Source organism: Barbus barbus, assembly GCF_936440315.1.
Source record: "Barbus barbus genome assembly, chromosome: 9".
Taxonomy (NCBI): domain Eukaryota; kingdom Metazoa; phylum Chordata; class Actinopteri; order Cypriniformes; family Cyprinidae; genus Barbus; species Barbus barbus.
The window spans coordinates 7,213,487-7,232,001 of NC_136737.1; the positions used below are offsets into that span (position 1 = coordinate 7,213,487).

The 18,515-nt window shown below is 35.3% G+C and overlaps 1 protein-coding gene across 2 annotated transcripts; it reads left to right on the forward strand.

Annotated features, from left to right (window-relative positions):
• Positions 1 to 2,340: 2,340 nt before the first annotated feature.
• Positions 2,341 to 15,765, forward strand: LOC306875041 (natural killer cell receptor 2B4-like). Of its 2 annotated transcripts, none has more exons than XR_013784689.1 (7): positions 2,341 to 2,813; positions 3,217 to 3,528; positions 3,742 to 4,044; positions 4,168 to 4,278; positions 4,399 to 4,457; positions 4,777 to 6,249; positions 8,168 to 8,321. XR_013784689.1 is itself a non-coding variant. In XM_079425415.1 (7 exons), the coding sequence occupies exons 1-7, from the start codon at positions 2,765 to 2,767 to the stop codon at positions 15,474 to 15,476; spliced, it is 915 nt and encodes a 304-aa protein (XP_079281541.1). In that variant the 5' UTR covers positions 2,341 to 2,764; the 3' UTR covers positions 15,477 to 15,765. The 2 variants fall into 2 exon arrangements, 1 of the variants encoding a protein (XP_079281541.1); XM_079425415.1 differs by lacking the exon at positions 8,168 to 8,321 and adding an exon at positions 15,429 to 15,765 and having other exon boundaries at positions 4,777 to 4,809.
• The last annotated feature ends 2,750 nt before the right edge of the window (positions 15,766 to 18,515 follow it).

Below are 18,515 nucleotides of genomic sequence, written 5' to 3' on the forward strand. Positions count from 1 at the left end.
AGAAGAACGTGGTTGGGACCCACAGCTCTGCACATTTTGCATGTCTCCCTAATTTACACACCTGATTCAGATCACCAGCTCTTTAAGAAAGAGCTCCATGAACTCAAATGAGTGTGTCAGATAAGGGAGACATGCTTTAATATTAATCTTATAAAGGAATATAATAGCAAAGACATGCTAAGGTAAATCATGTTACCCTACCTCATCAAGATACCCTACCTAGGCTATGCTAATTAACTGGATGGGGCTGGGGTGGTCTGATCTGATCAGGGGTCAAATGATCCCAAAAGCAACTATGGTTGTAGGTTCTGTCTTAGCTAACAATGGTTTGAGTAAAAAACACATTTAGTTTGTTAAATAGGCTACACACTGATTTCCGTGGAAAGCGGCGATAATAATCCTTTTAATTAATGGACGACGTGTTTTATTCCTATCAAATACACATTAAAGTACGTGATGTTAATCTGACAGATCCACACGGCAGCGTCCGGTGTACATTATCAACATGGTCATTATTGGGCCTGCATGCACGTCGCTATGGAAATAATAAAATGATATGCATGGATTATTTAATATTGCGCTTTCTTATAAATCCCACTGTCCATTGACATAATATATCATGAATTAAAATACAATAAAATAAACTGTCATTTCATGTAGGCTACTCTTGGGGGCCCTAAGCAGCCGTTCGCTTATGCCTTGGGCCAGTTCTGACTCTGCTGCTCCAGATAAACTCCAGAGTTTGCATTTCTCAGGAGCAGCTAGGCTATCATGTTACATTCCAGTCTGTGATGAATGTGCAGAACTAGGTAGTGAACTTTGTACTTGGTAGTGTTTTGCTTCTTTTTGTCTGTGTCACAGGATGGACAAGCAAACTAGAGGAAACAAGTGCTTCATAATAAATCTAACCCTAACGTGATCACAATATCTGCCTAAAATCTGAGATCTTGGTGTGCGAGCAAGCTAAACTCTGGTGTTTATTTTCCTTGGGCTGTGAATCGATACAAGCTTTTTGAGATTTGTTAATACTTGACTTAGCCCACTTTGACGATTGAGTTTTTCCATTTCTTTTCTTTTTGCAGTTCCAACTGCAAGCAGAACAATAACATTATCATGCAGCCTAAACATTAATCTGTCACTGACACACACAGTGGTAGAGAAAGACCTTGAGTCTGGGCTCTGGCCTAATAATCTTTACCCAGTTTTAGAAGAAGGGTGAAAACCCTGAACCGAGGGAAACAAAATATTTATAGTGATTTATGGATATGGTATGGTAGTCTGTAATTTTGTGTTTCAATATTCTTTTGATATTTATTGTTCAAATTTCTTTAAAAAGTTTCAAAATTTGAAAGCTGAGACTTTGTTTCATACCTAAAGTAACCTGCTTTGTCTTGTCTGTCAGTGAGTTGGCAGTTTCCTCTTTGCTCCGCGATGTATTTTTCACTGCGTGCGATCATGATGTGATGATGTGATCATCATATCAAAAGCGACAAAGGGGGAAGGTCTTTCTTTATTAATGTATACATATTTAATTATATATATATATAGAGAGAGAGAGAATACATATAAAAATTAAAAAATTTAAACATTCTGTTCACCTGCTTGTTCCAGTGCCTAGTATCTGCCATGCCACCTGCAGCAGTAAAGACAAAAAACAGGAAGATCTCAAATAGAAAGGAAGCACTTCATTTAAAAATGTCACAACTGATTCAGAAGTAGAAATGACAGCCAGCTCTGTTTGGACCAAGCATTTGTGTGCATATCAAGTTATTTATTAATTGTCATTCTAAGCATTTATATTTTTATTTCAACTTACTTATGAATGCTGCTGTTGGATTTGAATGCAGTGTCTAACATTGCCTTTCTTTCATTACTTGCTTATAGCAGCCAGGAAAATGTCTGGTGCATTGCAGTGTTTTATTTAGCTGTCAGTCTGTGAATGTTATCAAAGACACATGATAGGTAAGTCTAGATTGTTAGTTACAGTAAAAAAGAAAAAAGTCCATCAAAAACAGTCAAACTAGTCCTGTGTCTCTAATTTGACTGCATAAAAGATTCAACATTTTATTACGACATGTTTTGTGAAGGTAACAACTGTGCAATTTATAAAAATCAGAAAAGGAATCAACTCTTCACCTACAAACTAAACATGCATACACTAAATGGTCTGTCCATCCAACAGATCAAACCACATTTCTAAAAAAAGACTGAAAACAGGTTTCAATCTGACTCAGACGATGAGCTGCTTGTCCTGTGTGAGATGACAGATAGTATTAAAAGGATAGCTCGCCCAAACATCAAAAGAAAAAGAAAAAGAAAAAAGTAATAATTTACTCATCCTCCTGTTGGTCCAACCCTGCATGAACATCTTTCTTCTCATAAACACACAAAAAATAAAAATTAAATTATATATATTGAAGAATGTTAGAAACCCAATAGTTGCTGTTCCCCATTGACTCCCATAGTAAAAAACAAACAAACAAACAAAATTCTATGGAAGTCAATGGCTACCAGCAACTGTTTGGTCGCTAACATTCTTTAAAATATCTTCTTTTGAAAACGTTCAGTGTTAAATGATAGAACGGAGAATCTTTATTATCATATAGACAAGAGCCAGTCCAGCATTTATTTATAGCCATACATCACTAGCAAAGTGCTTGTGCATTCCACCCACTATAGGAGGGTCAAACGTTTCCGTGAGAGGATTCACACAGAAGTTGAACCGCTCAAGTGATTTACAGCAGATTTTTCACAACTGAAGAAAATGTTTCACGTGTTTGTTTTGTTCTGTTTGTGTTGGTGGCATTTGACTGGTAAGTTATAAATATATGTTTTGGTGGTTTTTTTTGCCTTAATATCCATAAAATTCTTCACAGATGTCACGGAAAATATATTTGATATAGTGAAATTGATATAGTGAATGTAACTTTAATTTCAAGGTTTACAAATGCAAATCCTGTCTAAACATTATTTTAAAAGTATTTTGGTAGTAACCAGTATACTGATCTAAATGTCCCATATACAAAATAAAGAGGTTATAACAATATCAAGATTATTTGTTTCATGTCGTAATTGACTTTGTAGCTTTATACATTGTGTTCTAGTAGATAGCTGAATGTTCTGAATTTTTCAATTCACATTTATTTACAAACTACAGCTGATTTCAGGGCTTGTAAACAACCAGAGGCCTTAATCTGTGTAAAATCTGTTCATCAGGTGTGTTTGGTGAATCAGTGTCAGTGATGGAGGGAGATTCGCTCACTTTAAAAACGAATGTTATTGAAGTACAACAAGCTGACGATATACTGTGGGAATTTGGAAAGTCTCTTATAGCTAAAATTAAAAAACAACAGCAAAACTTCTCTACATTTGATGGTCCTGATGGGAGATTCAGAGACAGACTGAAGCTGGACAATCAAACTGGATCTCTGACCATCATGAACATCACAACTCAACATGCTGGGCTCTATAAAGTAGATATTACTGGAGTGAAACGGTCATCACAAACATTCAATGTTTCTGTTTATGGTGAGTAGAGATCATTTGAAATGACTTTAGGCTTCGATGCTACAAATTCTCTCAACTGAGTTTAATTGGTAGCTTTTACTGAAATATTACTGAATATTCCTATAATAACTATTGAAGTGTGTCATCATTTTGTAGTTTTAAATTACAGAAACACTCAATGACCACACCAAAAATAGGATTGTTGCCTAGATTTACCTTTATTCTCGTTTTCAGCTTGTCTGCCTGTTCCTGTCATCAGCAGTAACTCTTCACAATGTTCATCATCATCATCATCATCATCACAGCAGAATTGTTCGTTGATGTGTTCAGTGGTGAATGTGAGTCATGTGACTCTCTCCTGGTACAAAGGAAACAGTTTATTGTCCAGCATCAGTGTGTCTGATCTCAGCATCAGTCTCTCTCTACCTCTGGAGGTGGAATATCAGGATAACAACACCTACAGCTGTGTGCTCAACAATCCCATCAGCAACCAGACTCAACATCTGGACATCAGCAAACTCGTTTACTCATGTGCAGGTACAGCAGCGCTGATATTAACATTGATTTACTCTCAGTTATACAGTGCTATTGTTTGATAGTTTTGTTGTAGATAAGACAGACAGATGCATTCGCACTAATGGCTTATTTTGTTCATTACAGATCAGGGCCTCCCTTTATTGTACATATTGCTGATCTCTACTGCTGCTGGATCTCTGTTGATTGCAGCTGCCCTCGTGATGTACTGTTTCTGGTGGAAACACAGAAAAATAGGTCAGAAAAGCAAGCAATTAATGCCTATGTTGAAATAATTATCTCTTTTAAGGCACACATTTCAAAATAAGATTGAAAGCTTTGTTTTTTTTAACATGACTGTGATTACTGTTAATGCAGTGATCAACAATATATACGAAAATCATTCAACACTGCCTAAACCGAAACCACAAAAAACGGTAAGATTATTCATGAGAGTGTTGCAAGATAATTATAGTTGTATTTGTAATATGACAGTCAGCGAACAGATAGGGTGGTCAGGCTTGATCATATTACCTTCAAAAGGGACCGGTAAAAAAATCATGCTTTTATGTTTGCACCTATAAATATTAACATATACAATATTTCCTCAAATTAATTTGCATAAGGCTAGATCACGCAGTGTTGTATTTTTAGGCTATTATTATTGATAAATTATCATTTATTGTCTTAAAGTGCTCACAGTAAGCTTCACTCACCATTAACATTCATTGCATCTTTTCCCCTCATTACTTTCAGTGTCCCACCACCCTTTGTGTTTCCCGGAAGAAAGTAAGTTTATCTCTATCTCGGGTTAAACGGTACACTTACGTGTTTGCCGTGGTCGTGGAGACTAGAGAACGTTGTTCTCCAGCTTAATATTGAATAAAATAAGACAAAGATGCTTATAATAAGTGGGCATGGCAACACTCCACATGCGCGTTTGGCGAAGCAACTTGGCGGAGCTTAAACAAAACCGAAAACAACATAGAAAAGCAATGGAAAAGTAACGCAATAGAACGGAAAAACGATATTTAAAATAATAGCCGTGTCCTATATTTACATTGTTGTTACATTATTAATAACTTTTAGTTAGACTAACTAAAATACGGATACCCGTCTCAGGAAAATGCGCAGTGCGCATGTCGGGGTCAGAAAGTTCATTCCATCCCATTGAATTGTGTGTTAACCAGAGAATTTCTCGTCAAGAAAAAACAGCCTACTTGTCGTGGACTGTGAAAATCGCACCAGTTCTGGGGTAAGGTTTTTCAGGATTCCTGCAGGATCTCGTCCGTTTAAACAAAAAAAATAGACGACATCTGTGGCTGCAAGCGATAGGGACAATGCTACGATCAAAGAGGATCGTGTTTGTAGTGCTCACTTCATATCAAAAATTAAAAGTAGTCTACTATGTACGTGTTGCTACGTATGCCTGTTCTAACCGTGTGTTATGTGTCTTAATGACATGTCCGAGTATTTTTTTTTTCTTTGACCTCATCACGCACTGACATGTAGCCTATATGGAATAGTGCACCAGGGTTTTCTAGGGAAATAAACCCATCAAGTCAAGGAAATCAGTCTACAGTGTATTCGTCTCCAATGATAAATAAATACCCTGCCATGCAGGTGCAGCTTGGATGTAGCCTTCCTGCTTGTTGATCACAACCCAGGCTTGGTACATAGAGGTGTTTTTCCCTTGGCGCTGGCTCGCTTTTAACACACAAAAGTTATCGCCTATATAGCTATATAAAACCGTCTTGGCATGCCCACAGACTACGTAATTATAGGCATCTAGCGATTTGTAGCCCAAGTAGTTATCGCTGCGAGCCAGCGGTGCCAGCCGCAGGTGGGTGGGACTTAAGCTGCAAGTGGGCTGTACAAACCAACAGAAGATTTTGATTGGTTTGCTTAATGTGTAGGTTGTAGTATCGGTTCACACTCCTGGTGGCGGTAGTGTGCAATTTGTTTTGCGATCCGTCAAATAAACGAAGAAGATGACGTTAAGCGGTGGATGAGTGGAAGAGGTAAGCGTGATGTACATTTTTTGTTTTGTTTTGTGAAAAGTATTACAAGCTGTGAAAAGTGCATTTTCTTGGTGGCTTTTGTACAACGTTTTCTTAATACCACACACAGCTTACACTCTGTAATGTGCCTGACTGACTATATCTTTGTTTATTTCTACATACAACAAAATAGCTCTCCCAAGTTATGGATACCGAAGACCATAAGCAGGTAATGTAATTACATGGCATTGTCATTTTGGTAACACTTTCTATAAAGCCCGTATTTATAATACATTATAAGGGTATTTATAAGGCATTATAATGAATGCATTATGCATTATTAAAAATAACAACAACAACAACCTTATAATATGTTATATCATCTTGTGAATATAAGAACAGTTTTAAATGATTAGTTTAGTATTATATTAGTATTAGTATTATAATATTTACTTATTAGTGGTTATAGCTTTTAAGAGTATGACGATTTATAACACAGTGAACACGTTGCATCCACTTAAGTTACAATGAATTATATTTGTCATCGTTATAATGTATTATAAGTCTCATATCTTGTCACCTTTCTTATGCTACTTTACTTAAAGCCATTAATGACCACTGATAAGTATATTAATAATAATAGTAATATTTTTTTTTCTCTCAAACAGCCATAAGATCAGATATCAGATCAGATTGCTTTGAACTATTTGTTTTATTTTAATATCAGTTTGATTATTTTGATGGTACCCTTTAGACAGCTGTTATTAAGTAACTCTGCAGCTACATGTCAACTAGCAGTCATTGGAGTATAGTAGTATGTTGTCTGCTAAATATATGCTAACACTTTATTTTGATGGTTCCCCAACAGACAAACTGACTATAAGCAACTTTAGGAGTACGTCAGCATTCTACCAACCCTAACTTTAACCTAAACCTACTAGTACTAGTTGACATGAGAGTTGCAAAGTTGCTTCTAGTCAATAGACAAAGGGGACATCAAAATAAAATGTAACCTAACATATAAACATTGCTTTTTTCTTTTTTTTTTCTGTTGAAATGATTAACTAGCTCACATCAAAATTAATATTAGTCTCACAGGGAACAAATAACACTCCACACCTGACCACTTACAAGATGTACTGTAGTAAGATACTGTGCAGATCTTAAATAATGTCAAGATATATAGTCCATTATCAATGTAAAAGTAGATTTAATATGGTGTTCATTGTGTTATAAATAATCATAATCTTAAAAGTTATATGTACAAATGCGTAAGCATTATAATGTATTAAAATTGACAATATAACATATTATAAGGTTGTTTATAATGCATTATTCATTCATTATAATGCCTTAAGAATACCGTTATAATGGATTATAAATATGGGCTTCATAGAAAGTGTTACCGTAATTTATTTTTTTGACATTTTGGACTGCTCTGATTTATAAAGTGTAGATGTCTTAAACGTTTGTTAATAGATAGCTGTTTTTATACAGTCTATGATAGATACACTGTAAAAAGTGAACAGTTGGATCAACTTTAAAAACTTTTTTTTAAATACTTCAATTGGTAACACCTAAAAAAATGCTTGTTTTTTTTCAACTTAACTTATTACAAATAAAGGTAATAAATGAAGTTTACATTTTTTTTATTAGGTGTTTCCAATTGAAGTATTTTTTTTTAAGTTGATCCAACTGTTCACTTTTTACAGTGTAGTTTTCTAAATAATAAGGTACATTTTCAAAAGTATTAGAACACATCTCATAACCTCTTAATCCACAATGTAATATATTTAAAACATAGTTTAAATAACCTTTTTTTTATTTAATACTAATAATAATCAATAATCAGTTTTGTGTAAATTAATGGTGAATAAACTATCCTTTTATCTAGTGGTTTTTAAAAGGAATACTTCATATAAAAATAGTAATAAAGTCAAATTTTCTTGGCCTAATGTCGTCACTTAAAATTTCTGGACACCATTTACTTAGCATAGCATAGACCTACAGAGCTGAGAAATTATTCTTGAAATGTTTGTACATGTTCAACAAGAGAATAAAGTCATTCATATCTTGGATGGCATGGGGAGAATGTTTTAAATTCGGTTTAACCCTAATGCTCATTGTGCTTCTTGTGTACCCACCAGGTTATGTTGGGAAGGACAAGCGAGGCGAGCTCCGTGGAATTTACTCCGCAGCAATGCATCTGTGATTTTGCAGTGTCCACTGCATGCAAGTCTATTGTGCTGAATGAATGATTGTACATAATTTGAGTCATCAGAAATAAAATCATTTACCCAGCCTGAGATTTCAGATTAATACATTGATTTGTGTAACATGTTCTGAAGAACATTAGTCTGTCATGTGTTGTAATTTGATTTAAAAAAAAATATGAAAAGTAAAAATGTGCAGTACAGGCAAATGGTAACTACATTTTCTTAACAGTACTCAACATTTTCTTTATGTATCACACATTTACCTCCAAAGTGCAATTGCATCTCACTTTAATGTTCCTTAAAAGGCTACTGTAGAAGAATTGTTGAAGTAAAATGTAATAACCAGAAATATACTTAAATTACTACAGTTAAAGGACTTCAAATGACACCATCACGAAGCATGGTAAAAGGTGTAAAGACATGATTTCAATTTTGACAGTGAATGGTATTGAATACAAATAATAATGACAAAACTAAGAATAAGACAATTTCATTGTTAACAGTGAAATTGGATAAACACAATGACAAAACTATGAATTTCAGTTTAAACTACTATGAAAATGTGTTATATTTATGTCATTCTAAACTACAATGAAATCCTGTCTACTTGCAGCATAAGCTCCTCCCACTTGCTGCTCTCAAACTCCCCCCACTTGCTGTTCTTGGCATAAGCTCCTCCCACTTGCAGGTCTCCGGGCTGCAGCTATAGGTGCGTTCGACTTCATGCAGCACTTAGCAGACCGATCGGCGGCTGACTTGAAGCAGTGCATGCCGGTTAGAAATTTAGTCCGACTTGAACCGGCGCCGACCACACGTCACTGTCACGTGTGGCATCAAAGTACCGCGATAGGTTTCGAGAGCAGCCGGCTGACTCAGCCGGCGCAATTTCTCCAGAGCGACTGCGGGAGCGCTGATGACGACACAGCTGTTTCACGATTGGCCAAATTCACCACATGACAACAAGGACGTGTATTTCGGGTTTATTCTGACAACTTCAGTCCCACTAATGCTCATATACGGACTTTCAAAAAAATAAAAATAAATTAACTTTTCATGTCATCATCTCGTAAATCATGTTTATTAAAAGATTACAATTATTTTTACTGCAATCACTTTTTTGTTAATTCGTTTATATAGGTTTTGTGCATAGGTTTATTTTGGACCTTTTTCATACAGACCTTTTACAGTATTAAGCTGCATAACCTATTTAGATAATCATTTTTTTATGGAATAAATCAAGTGTCAATCTTACAGACTTTTAATATAATGTGGTCATCATGGATTCTGATTGATACTAATTGTCTAGTTGCTGGGTTCATCCATCTTCACTTGCATGTGATTACTGCCAACAACTCTGGCTGGATGTAAACTTAATACAACATTCAGATCACTTTCATAAGCTGGTATAAATCATAATAGAAAGGCAAATAAATTGGGCTTATCCGTAGGCCTGTTCATGGTGTTCACGTATGAATGTTCATGGTGTTTTGTCTTACTAAAATGTGCTTACCTAACTGGAGAAATAGAAAAATAAGTAAACAAATATGTAACATCCTAATTCTTTTATCTGTAATGAAAACCACATTTAGTATATACAATTATTATCTTCATAGATTATTAAGTTGCAGTAGCAAAAACACACATAATGAATCATACTACACAAGTCAAATTTTCAATATGTTCTATTTATTTACTTAAAACTTGTTTCTGTCGCGATGACACCCTTTCAAAATATTACATACATCTTAAAGGTTTATTAAAACATAAACCAACTTAGTAATAAAAAAAGAATCACTTCTAATGAAAATTGTTAAGTGTAATTGCATTGATTGGTTAGTATTAGAAATAACGAGTCACACTGGTGTTGGGTATGGTCCCATGTCCCTTTGGATATATAAAAACATTGAACCTTACATAATTACATTGAACCTTTACTCACTTTCGTTGTTCATTGTGCTCAATTTCATACAACAATAACGGCATTTCCATAGCTTCCAGTTCGTCTGCAATAAAGCAAGCAAACACCACGTGATCTGCCATGACTGAGGTAGATGCAGCAAACTACGAGAGCCCCGAAGTGTCCGACTTGACGACTCCGTTTTCAACTCCGCCCCTGACTGCAAGCGGCTACTCTCGTTGACCACCGTCTGTAGCCGTGCTTCAAGTCGAACGCACCTTATCACTACATGATCGCTGCAGCCCTGGAGACCTGCAAGTGGGAGGAGCTTACACCATGCACAGCAAGTGGGAGGAGCTTACACCATGCACAGCAAGTGGGAGGAGCTTACACCGCAAGTAGGCTGGATTTCATCGTAGTTTAAAAGGATATAAATATAATGCATTTTCATAGTAGTTTAAACTGAAATTCTTAGTTTTGTCATTATTGTGTGTATCCAATACCATTCACCGTCAACATGGAAATCACATTTTTTTTTTTTTTTTTTTTTTTTATAAAATTATAGCAAATGACAGACTAATGTTCTTCAGAACATGTTACACAAATCAATGTATTAATTTGAAATCTCAGGGTGGGTAAATTATTTTATTTCTGATGACTCAAATTATGTACAATCATTCATTCAGCACAATAGACTTGCATGCAGTGGACACTGCACAATCACAGATGCATTGCTTCTGAGTAAATTCCACGGAGCTCGCCTCGCTTGCCCTTCCCAACATAACCTGGTGGGTACACAAGAAGCACAATGAGCTTCTTGTGTTAAAACATTCTCCCCATGCCATCCAAGATATGCATGACTTTATTCTCTTGTTGAACATGTACAAACATTTCAAGAATAATTTCTCAGCTCTGTAGGTCAATGCTATGCAAGTAAATGGTGTCCAGAAATTTTCAGGGACTACATTAGGCCAAGAAAAGACTTTATTACTATTTTTAAACGACGTAGGCCTATTCCTTTTAAAAAACACTAGAAAAAAAGCTAGTTTATTCACCATTAATTTACACAAAACTGATTATTGATTATTATTAGTATAAAAAAAAAAGTTATTTAAACCATGTTTTAAATATATTAAGAGGTTAGGAGATGTGTTCTAATACTTTTGAAAATGTACCTTATTCTTTAGAAAACTACACTGTACAGTGTACAGTTGGATCAACTTAAAAAAAAAAAAAATTAAATTAGTAAACTAAAAAAAAATACCTTTATTTGTAATAAATTAAATTGAAAGAAAAAAAAAATTAGGCGTTACCAGTTGAAGTATTTTTTTTAAGTTGATCCAACTGTTCACTTTTTACAGTGTATCTATCATAGACTGTATAAAAACAGGTATCTATTTACAAACGTTTAAGACATCTACACTTTATAAATCAGTGCAGTCCAAAATGTCAAAAAAATAAATTACGGTAACACTTTCTATGAAGCCCATATTTATAATACATTATAACGGTATTCTTAAAGGTGCCATAGAATGAAAAACTGTCTTTACCCTGGCATATTTAAATAATAACAGTTCTGTACATGGAAATGACATACAGTGAGCCTCAAACACCATAGTTTTCTCCTTCATATGTAAATCTCGTTATTAAAAAAGACCACTGAAAAACAGGCGAATCAGAACATAACACCGACTGTGACGCAACAGTCGGGATCACTACGCCCCCAACATTTGCATAAACCCGCCCTTGTTCTAAGCCGGCGAACCATCAGAAGCTCTGCAGGTATTGTAAATAAACAAGCGCGGACAACAGCGAAAATAACACAATAAATGTTATGTTCCAGGCCGTGCAGGGGGTGTGAAGTGCAGGGATGGGTTGGTGTCTGTATTCAGAAAGGCACAGAAAGCAAATAACGCGAGCCACTAAAGGGACATGGTTAGCTCCTTGCTAGCGGTAGCCTGTGACAGTACATAAGATTTCACTCTCAGTAAGGAGAGATGAGGATGATGGCGAATGACTTACAGATCCTGAGCACCACTGACAAGCATCTGATCTTGTGAAATGTGTGGTAAGTACTGTTGCTCCATAATGTAAACATAGTTTGTGTGATCGCGTCTCTTGAAAGTGAAACTATAACGCGATCGATGGATCGTTCAAAAGCAGTTTCAATGCCTCGCATATTAATAACGGCTCCCTGATGCCCGCATTTTATATACAGTATAATTACCCGACGATATAACTGCGAGAGAAAGTATTTAAATATATATTTTCCTCCCTGTGCTTCCTTCTTGCTGATGAGCCGTACTGTGAAACAGCCAATCAGAGCAGAGCTCATTATTATTCATGACCCTGCCAAATAAGCCAATAACAGACCGTTTCATTCTAGGGAGAAATCCTAGGGTTGTAAATGGACATGTAAAATCGTTTCTGGAGATTTTTTGCCCTTACCTAAGCCACATACCTTCTGTGTAGATATCAGAGAACAATTTAAAATACTGTATCAATGCATTCTATGGCACCTTTAAGGCATTATAATGAATGCATAATGCATTATAAAAAAAAACATAAAAAAACTTACCTAATATGTTATATCATCTTATAATCATAACAACAATTATAATGCATTATAATGCTTACGCATTTGTGCTTATAACTTTTAAGTTTATGATTATTTATAACACAACGAACACCATATTACTATCTACTTTTACATTGATAAAGGGACTATATATCTTGACATTGTTTAAGATCTGCATTGTATCTTACTACAGTACATCTTGTAAGTGGTTAGGTGTGGAGTGTTATTTAAATGTGTTCCCTGTGAGGCTAATATTAATTTTGATGTGAGCTATAGTTAATCATTTCAACTGAAAAAAAAAAAAATGCAATGTTAATATGTTAGGTTACATTTTATTTTGATGTCCCCTTAGTCTATTGACTAGAAGCAACTTTGCAACAACATGTCAACTAACTCTCATTAGAGTATTAGTAGGTTTAGGTTAAGATCAGGGTAGGCAGATGTTGACGTACTTGCAAAGTTGCTTACAGCCAGTTTGTCTGTTGAGGAACCATCAAAATAAAGTGTTAGCATATATTTAGCAGACAATATACTACTATACTCCAATGACTGCTAGTTGACATGTAGTTGCAGAGTTACTTAATAACAGCTGTCTAAAGGGTACTGTAGGAGCTAAATCTAATATTTTAAGCTACTGAGTCGTTTGATCCCGGACTAGTAGGTTGACGCGCTACTTGCTTGCTTGATGTTACTTCCTCTTCCAGCCTCCTTGCTCCATGAATGAGACGATTATTCCATTGTATTATCATCATCAGTTTATTATCTCCACAAAGCACCTTAGTGCATAATATCCACTTCTATTTCCCACAGCTTACATTTAGGCCGCCATCAACTTCGCGCTATAGCGGTCAAAAACCTTTTTGCCCTTCCGGGTCAAACACCTACCTAACACAGTAGGAAGGCTACCTATATACTCTTATCACAATTAAATCAACAGCGCCACTCAGTGGTCATGATAAGAACAACATGTCATTATAGGTACACATTTTTGGCTCCTACAGGTACCATCAAAATAATCAAACTGATATTAAAATAAAACAAATAGTTCAAAGCAATCTGATCTGATATCTGATCTTATGGCTGTTTGAGAGAAAAAAAAATATTACTATTATTATTAATTTACTTATCAGTGGTCATTAATGCTTTAAGTAAAGTAGCATAAGAAAGGTGACAAGATATGAGACTTATAATACATTATAACGATGACAAATATAATTCATTGTAACTTAAGTGGATGCAACGTGATCACTGTGTGTTATAAATCGTCATACTCTTAAAAGCTATAACTACTAATAAGTAAATATTATAATACATTAAAACTGTTCTTATGGATATTCATAAGATGATTTATTATAAGGTTTTTTTTTTTAATAATGCATTATGCATTCATTATAATACTTCATTATGGGCTTCATAGAAAGTGTTATCAACATTACAATGCCATGCAATTACATCACCTGCTTATGGTCTTCGGTATCCATAACCTGGAGAGCAAAGTTGGTATTTGTAGAAAAAAAAGATATCGTCAGGCACATTACAGATTAAGCTGTGTGTGGTACTAAGAAAACGCTGTACAAAAGCCACCAAGAAAATGCACTTTTCACAGCTTGTAATACTTTTTACAAAACAAAACAAACAAAAAGTGTACATCACGCTTACCTCTTCAACCCATCTACCGTGCCTCCGCTGAAAGTCGTCTTCGTTTTTTTGATGGATCGCAAAAAATTCTCCCAATACCGTGAACCGATACTACAACCCACATGACATTAAACAAATCAATCCAAATCTTCTGTTGGTTTGTACAGCCCACTTGCAGCTTAAGTCCCACCCATTTGCAGCTGGCATCGACCTCCGTCCCAGACAGCAAGCAGTGTTGGCTCAGATCCGGCCCACATCTGGCCCACATGGATCTGGGCCAACACTGTTTGGGGTTTATAACCATCTCCTACAGGCTCTTAGTTTTTCGTGTGTGTAAACACTCGGCTTGTCCACCAGATGGCAGTATATGGGGGGGGGGGGGGGGGGGGCAGTGAATATCTGGCCACTTGCTAACGAATGTCTACCCATTCTGTTAGGAGCTCGGGGTCAGGCAGACAATCGCCATAAGCTAAAACAAGTTTAGAATGGTACTGTTCCCAGTCCTGTGGTGTCAAAGACCTTGACGCAATATGCCGGTCTATTAACCGTGCCATTTTTCTGATCCCATGCTGCGCGTGCACCCAACCTAGGCTTTCGATGTTTACAAACCAAAAAAATATGCACATCAACTACGTTTGTGATAATTAAACAATAGCCAATAAAACAATTAAAATGTTCTAAAAAAATAAAATATAAGAAAGCTAATTTTTTTTAACCCCCCTCCTCCCAACAGAAAAATAAATAAATAAATGTAACTAAAACTAAAAAAAAAAAAAAGAAATTCTAAAACTTCTAGATCATGACAAAAACACAAAATTAAGTCACTAAAATCTAACTTTGATAATTTTTATTTGATCATAAATATTTGGCTATGTATGATATTGCATTAGTTAACCATGAGCAGTCAAATTAATTATTTTGCAGAAACTTTAATAAGGACTTGTAAAGGTTGGAATCAAATTAATATTCATTCTGAGTGAATTTGAAGCAACATTCTATGATATTATTATTATTATTATTATTATTATTTTTAACTGTCTCATCAACAGGTTCCTAATTGAGTTTGTGTTTCCTTGCAGAAATCAAAGGAGCCTGTGTATGCATATATTGATGGAAATAATCAGTAATGATCAAATATATTTTAGAGCTCATACGGTTTTATTTCACATTTATTCTCTGCCAGGATGTTTTTCGTCTATCTGTTTTTTTGTCACTCTTGTGTCACATTAAAGACTTCATCTGTTTTTTTGTTTGTTTTTTTTTTGCACATGCACTCTCTTCATGTCTAAAATGTTGTTGCTCTGTTTTAGTTTAATTGTGTTCTTGTCATAGCATCAGAAACCCATGTAAATGTTCAGTTTTTTTAGCTAATCACCCATGGAAATGTATAACTTTATTAAAATGTATCTCACCCTTGACCGTGTTCTGCGTCTATCACTGTCTACTCCTGGTTAAATAAATATATTGGATATTGCATATTCAACCATATAGGCTTACTAATAATAATAAAAGCAAACTCAATTAAACATAATTTTAAAGAATGATGCCATAATTTTTATTTATTGTACTGAGTGGCGCCATCTGGTGGGCTTTGAATGTTGGTGTGATTACTTGCAAATACGAAAATGAAGTGAAAACAATTGAAGATTTTTCCAAGGGCATAGAATTTATTAGGGACGCTGTCAAGTGGCTTCTAATATACTAATATAATGTTAAAATGAAGATATTGCTATTTACTGTTTTTTGTAAGTAGCTCAGTCAAATCCATAGCAAGTAGCTCCTAGACCACAATACATTTAGAAATATAAAAAAGTTCACATGAATGCTGTTAAGTTTGCTGTCAACCATTAGAGTCTTTCCAGCCCTCTGGCACTGATCACATTCACCCAACTAGAGGATAAGATATACAGATAAAAATATACAGGTAAAGTGATCTCTTGAATATTATTATAGAATATGTAATTGTTACCCATTTCTGAATGTCCACAGTCATCCCTGGCCAGTATATATATATATATATATATATATATATATTATTTATTTATTTTTTCCCACTGTGACCACCAATGGGGCTGATGTGGAATTGCATTCCTCCTTGGTCTTTACTGCTTTCCGTTTCCCATATTACAGTATGCCATCTGCAACCATAAATGAACCTACTTAATTTATATCAGATTCCAAATTCAAATTTGGTGTTCAAATTATACCGAATTCAAAGCACTTTGTCACTAACCTGTGACTCTAAACTTTGCAGCAAATTGTATCAAAGTTTGCTGTTCAGTTTTATTATACTGCACAGGGAACTCATTATAGAGGAGATTCAAAACTTCCTTGTATCTTCCCTCCATGATACCAATGCTGTCAAAGAGAGAAAAGGACTCGGGAGTATAATGACGGCAAAGTGGGACCTTTCTTTATTTAACATGCAAAAAAGTCACTCTATTCAATCTTAGAAGACAGGGAGAAAAACAAGGTAGCTAGGAAACAAGGTCCAGTACACACGACACAAGAAGATAGCTAGCCCAATACAGTAAACCGAAAAAGCAGAGCAGGAGTTGGTGTCAGAGCTGGGTGTCCCGCTGGAAATGTAACCTAATGGGATACTCTCTATATGAGTGATAATAATAGCAATAAAGTATGTCAGTAGCAATAATGCTTCATTCATCCAGGCGCCTTCAGTTTGTACTCTCCTGGCCATGGATTTGAGGTAACATCAGCCTCCACACGATCTAGTCATAAATATTTCAGGAGAGGTCATAATAAATCAAATATAACACTTTTATAAATATAACTTTTTTTTTTGTCAGGTAAAAATGTATCATGCCAATTACATAATCAAACAATGAGAATCCAATTCAGAATAAGATTCAGTTCCAATTCAGATAAATACATAACATCAGTCGTTCAAAGATGAATCTAAGAGTGAGAGATGCATACCTGACAGCATAGAGACACACAGCTGCATGTGAGAGATTTGGATGCAGAGCTCCAGAGACTCACACACAGTGTGGATTTTATTGCTTAAAGGAATGTGGGCAGAGCAACTCTCACTCCATTTCTCCTTAGAAAAGACACATAATGCCCATAAAATGCACTTTCCTCTAATTATTTTATAGAAAAAAAAATTATTTGAATGAACACACATATCCTCAGGTCATTGTGTATATTGTTACTGTTCTCTTTTGTATTGAATACTGTTTTATGCATGCCTATGATAGAACCATTCGTTCATGTAATCTCACCTACACCATGTTTAGTATCTATGAATTTGTCTTCTGATGATCTAAATGAGAGTGTATATTTTATGTAGATAAATATGCAACATAGTAGTGTCCTATGAATATTTAGTAGGTTTTGCATCAACACCCAGTCTAATTACATATGCAAATTACCATGTTCAGAGACAAAGAGTCGTAAACTTTGTCTCTGAACACTCTGTAAATATGTAAAAATAGTGTGAGCTTAAGGTCCATTTTTATAACATACGTGCACACTTGTTTCTCTGAAAAACAATGTTAAAGCCAATTATTCTGCTTTGAAATGTGCCTCGGAATGTCAGTTTTTTGTTTGTGTGTGATTCTGTCCACTGCCAGTTTACCCAATAGGATTTCGGAAAATACAACTTAAAGCAGCCATGGAACGAACTGGGTCAGAGATCGCAGATCCCACCCACCTAAAAAGCATTGGCAACCTTCTAAAAAACCTATGACCAAAGGCATATTAAAGTAACACTCCCCTTTTTTTGGAAATATGCTCATTTTACAACTCCCCTAGAGTTAAACAGTTGAGTTTTACCGTTTTTGAATCCATTCAGCCGATTACGCCAGAATGAGAGTATAGTTCCTAGACATACCGCCCTAGAAAATCGCAACTTTTCATTTTCTGTCGGTCTTAGTACACGATGTAACTACAGAAGAGTCAAGCTTTAAATAGGAAAATTATCGAAACTCTTTGGTCATTTTTGATGACCAAATACTAATCCGATCCAATTCAATGATCTATGCTAAACTAAGCTAAAAGTGCTACCGCCAGACCTGGAGATCGTCTGAATGGATTCAAAAATGGCAAAACTCAACTGTTTAACTCCAGGGGAACTGTAAAATGAGCCTATTTCTAAAAAAGTGGAGTGTTCCTTTAACCCTTAAATGCATGAATGTTTTGCCAAC

Coding starts and splice junctions, on each gene's coding strand:
- LOC306875041 (XM_079425415.1), top strand. CDS start 2,765: ATGTTTCACGTGTTTGTTTTGTTCTGTTTGTGTTGGTGGCATTTGACT. Junction 3,529..3,741: donor ATTCAATGTTTCTGTTTATG/GTGAGTAGAGAT, acceptor TCTCGTTTTCAG/CTTGTCTGCCTGTTCCTGTC. Junction 4,810..15,428: donor TTTGTGTTTCCCGGAAGAAA/GTAAGTTTATCT, acceptor GTTTCCTTGCAG/AAATCAAAGGAGCCTGTGTA.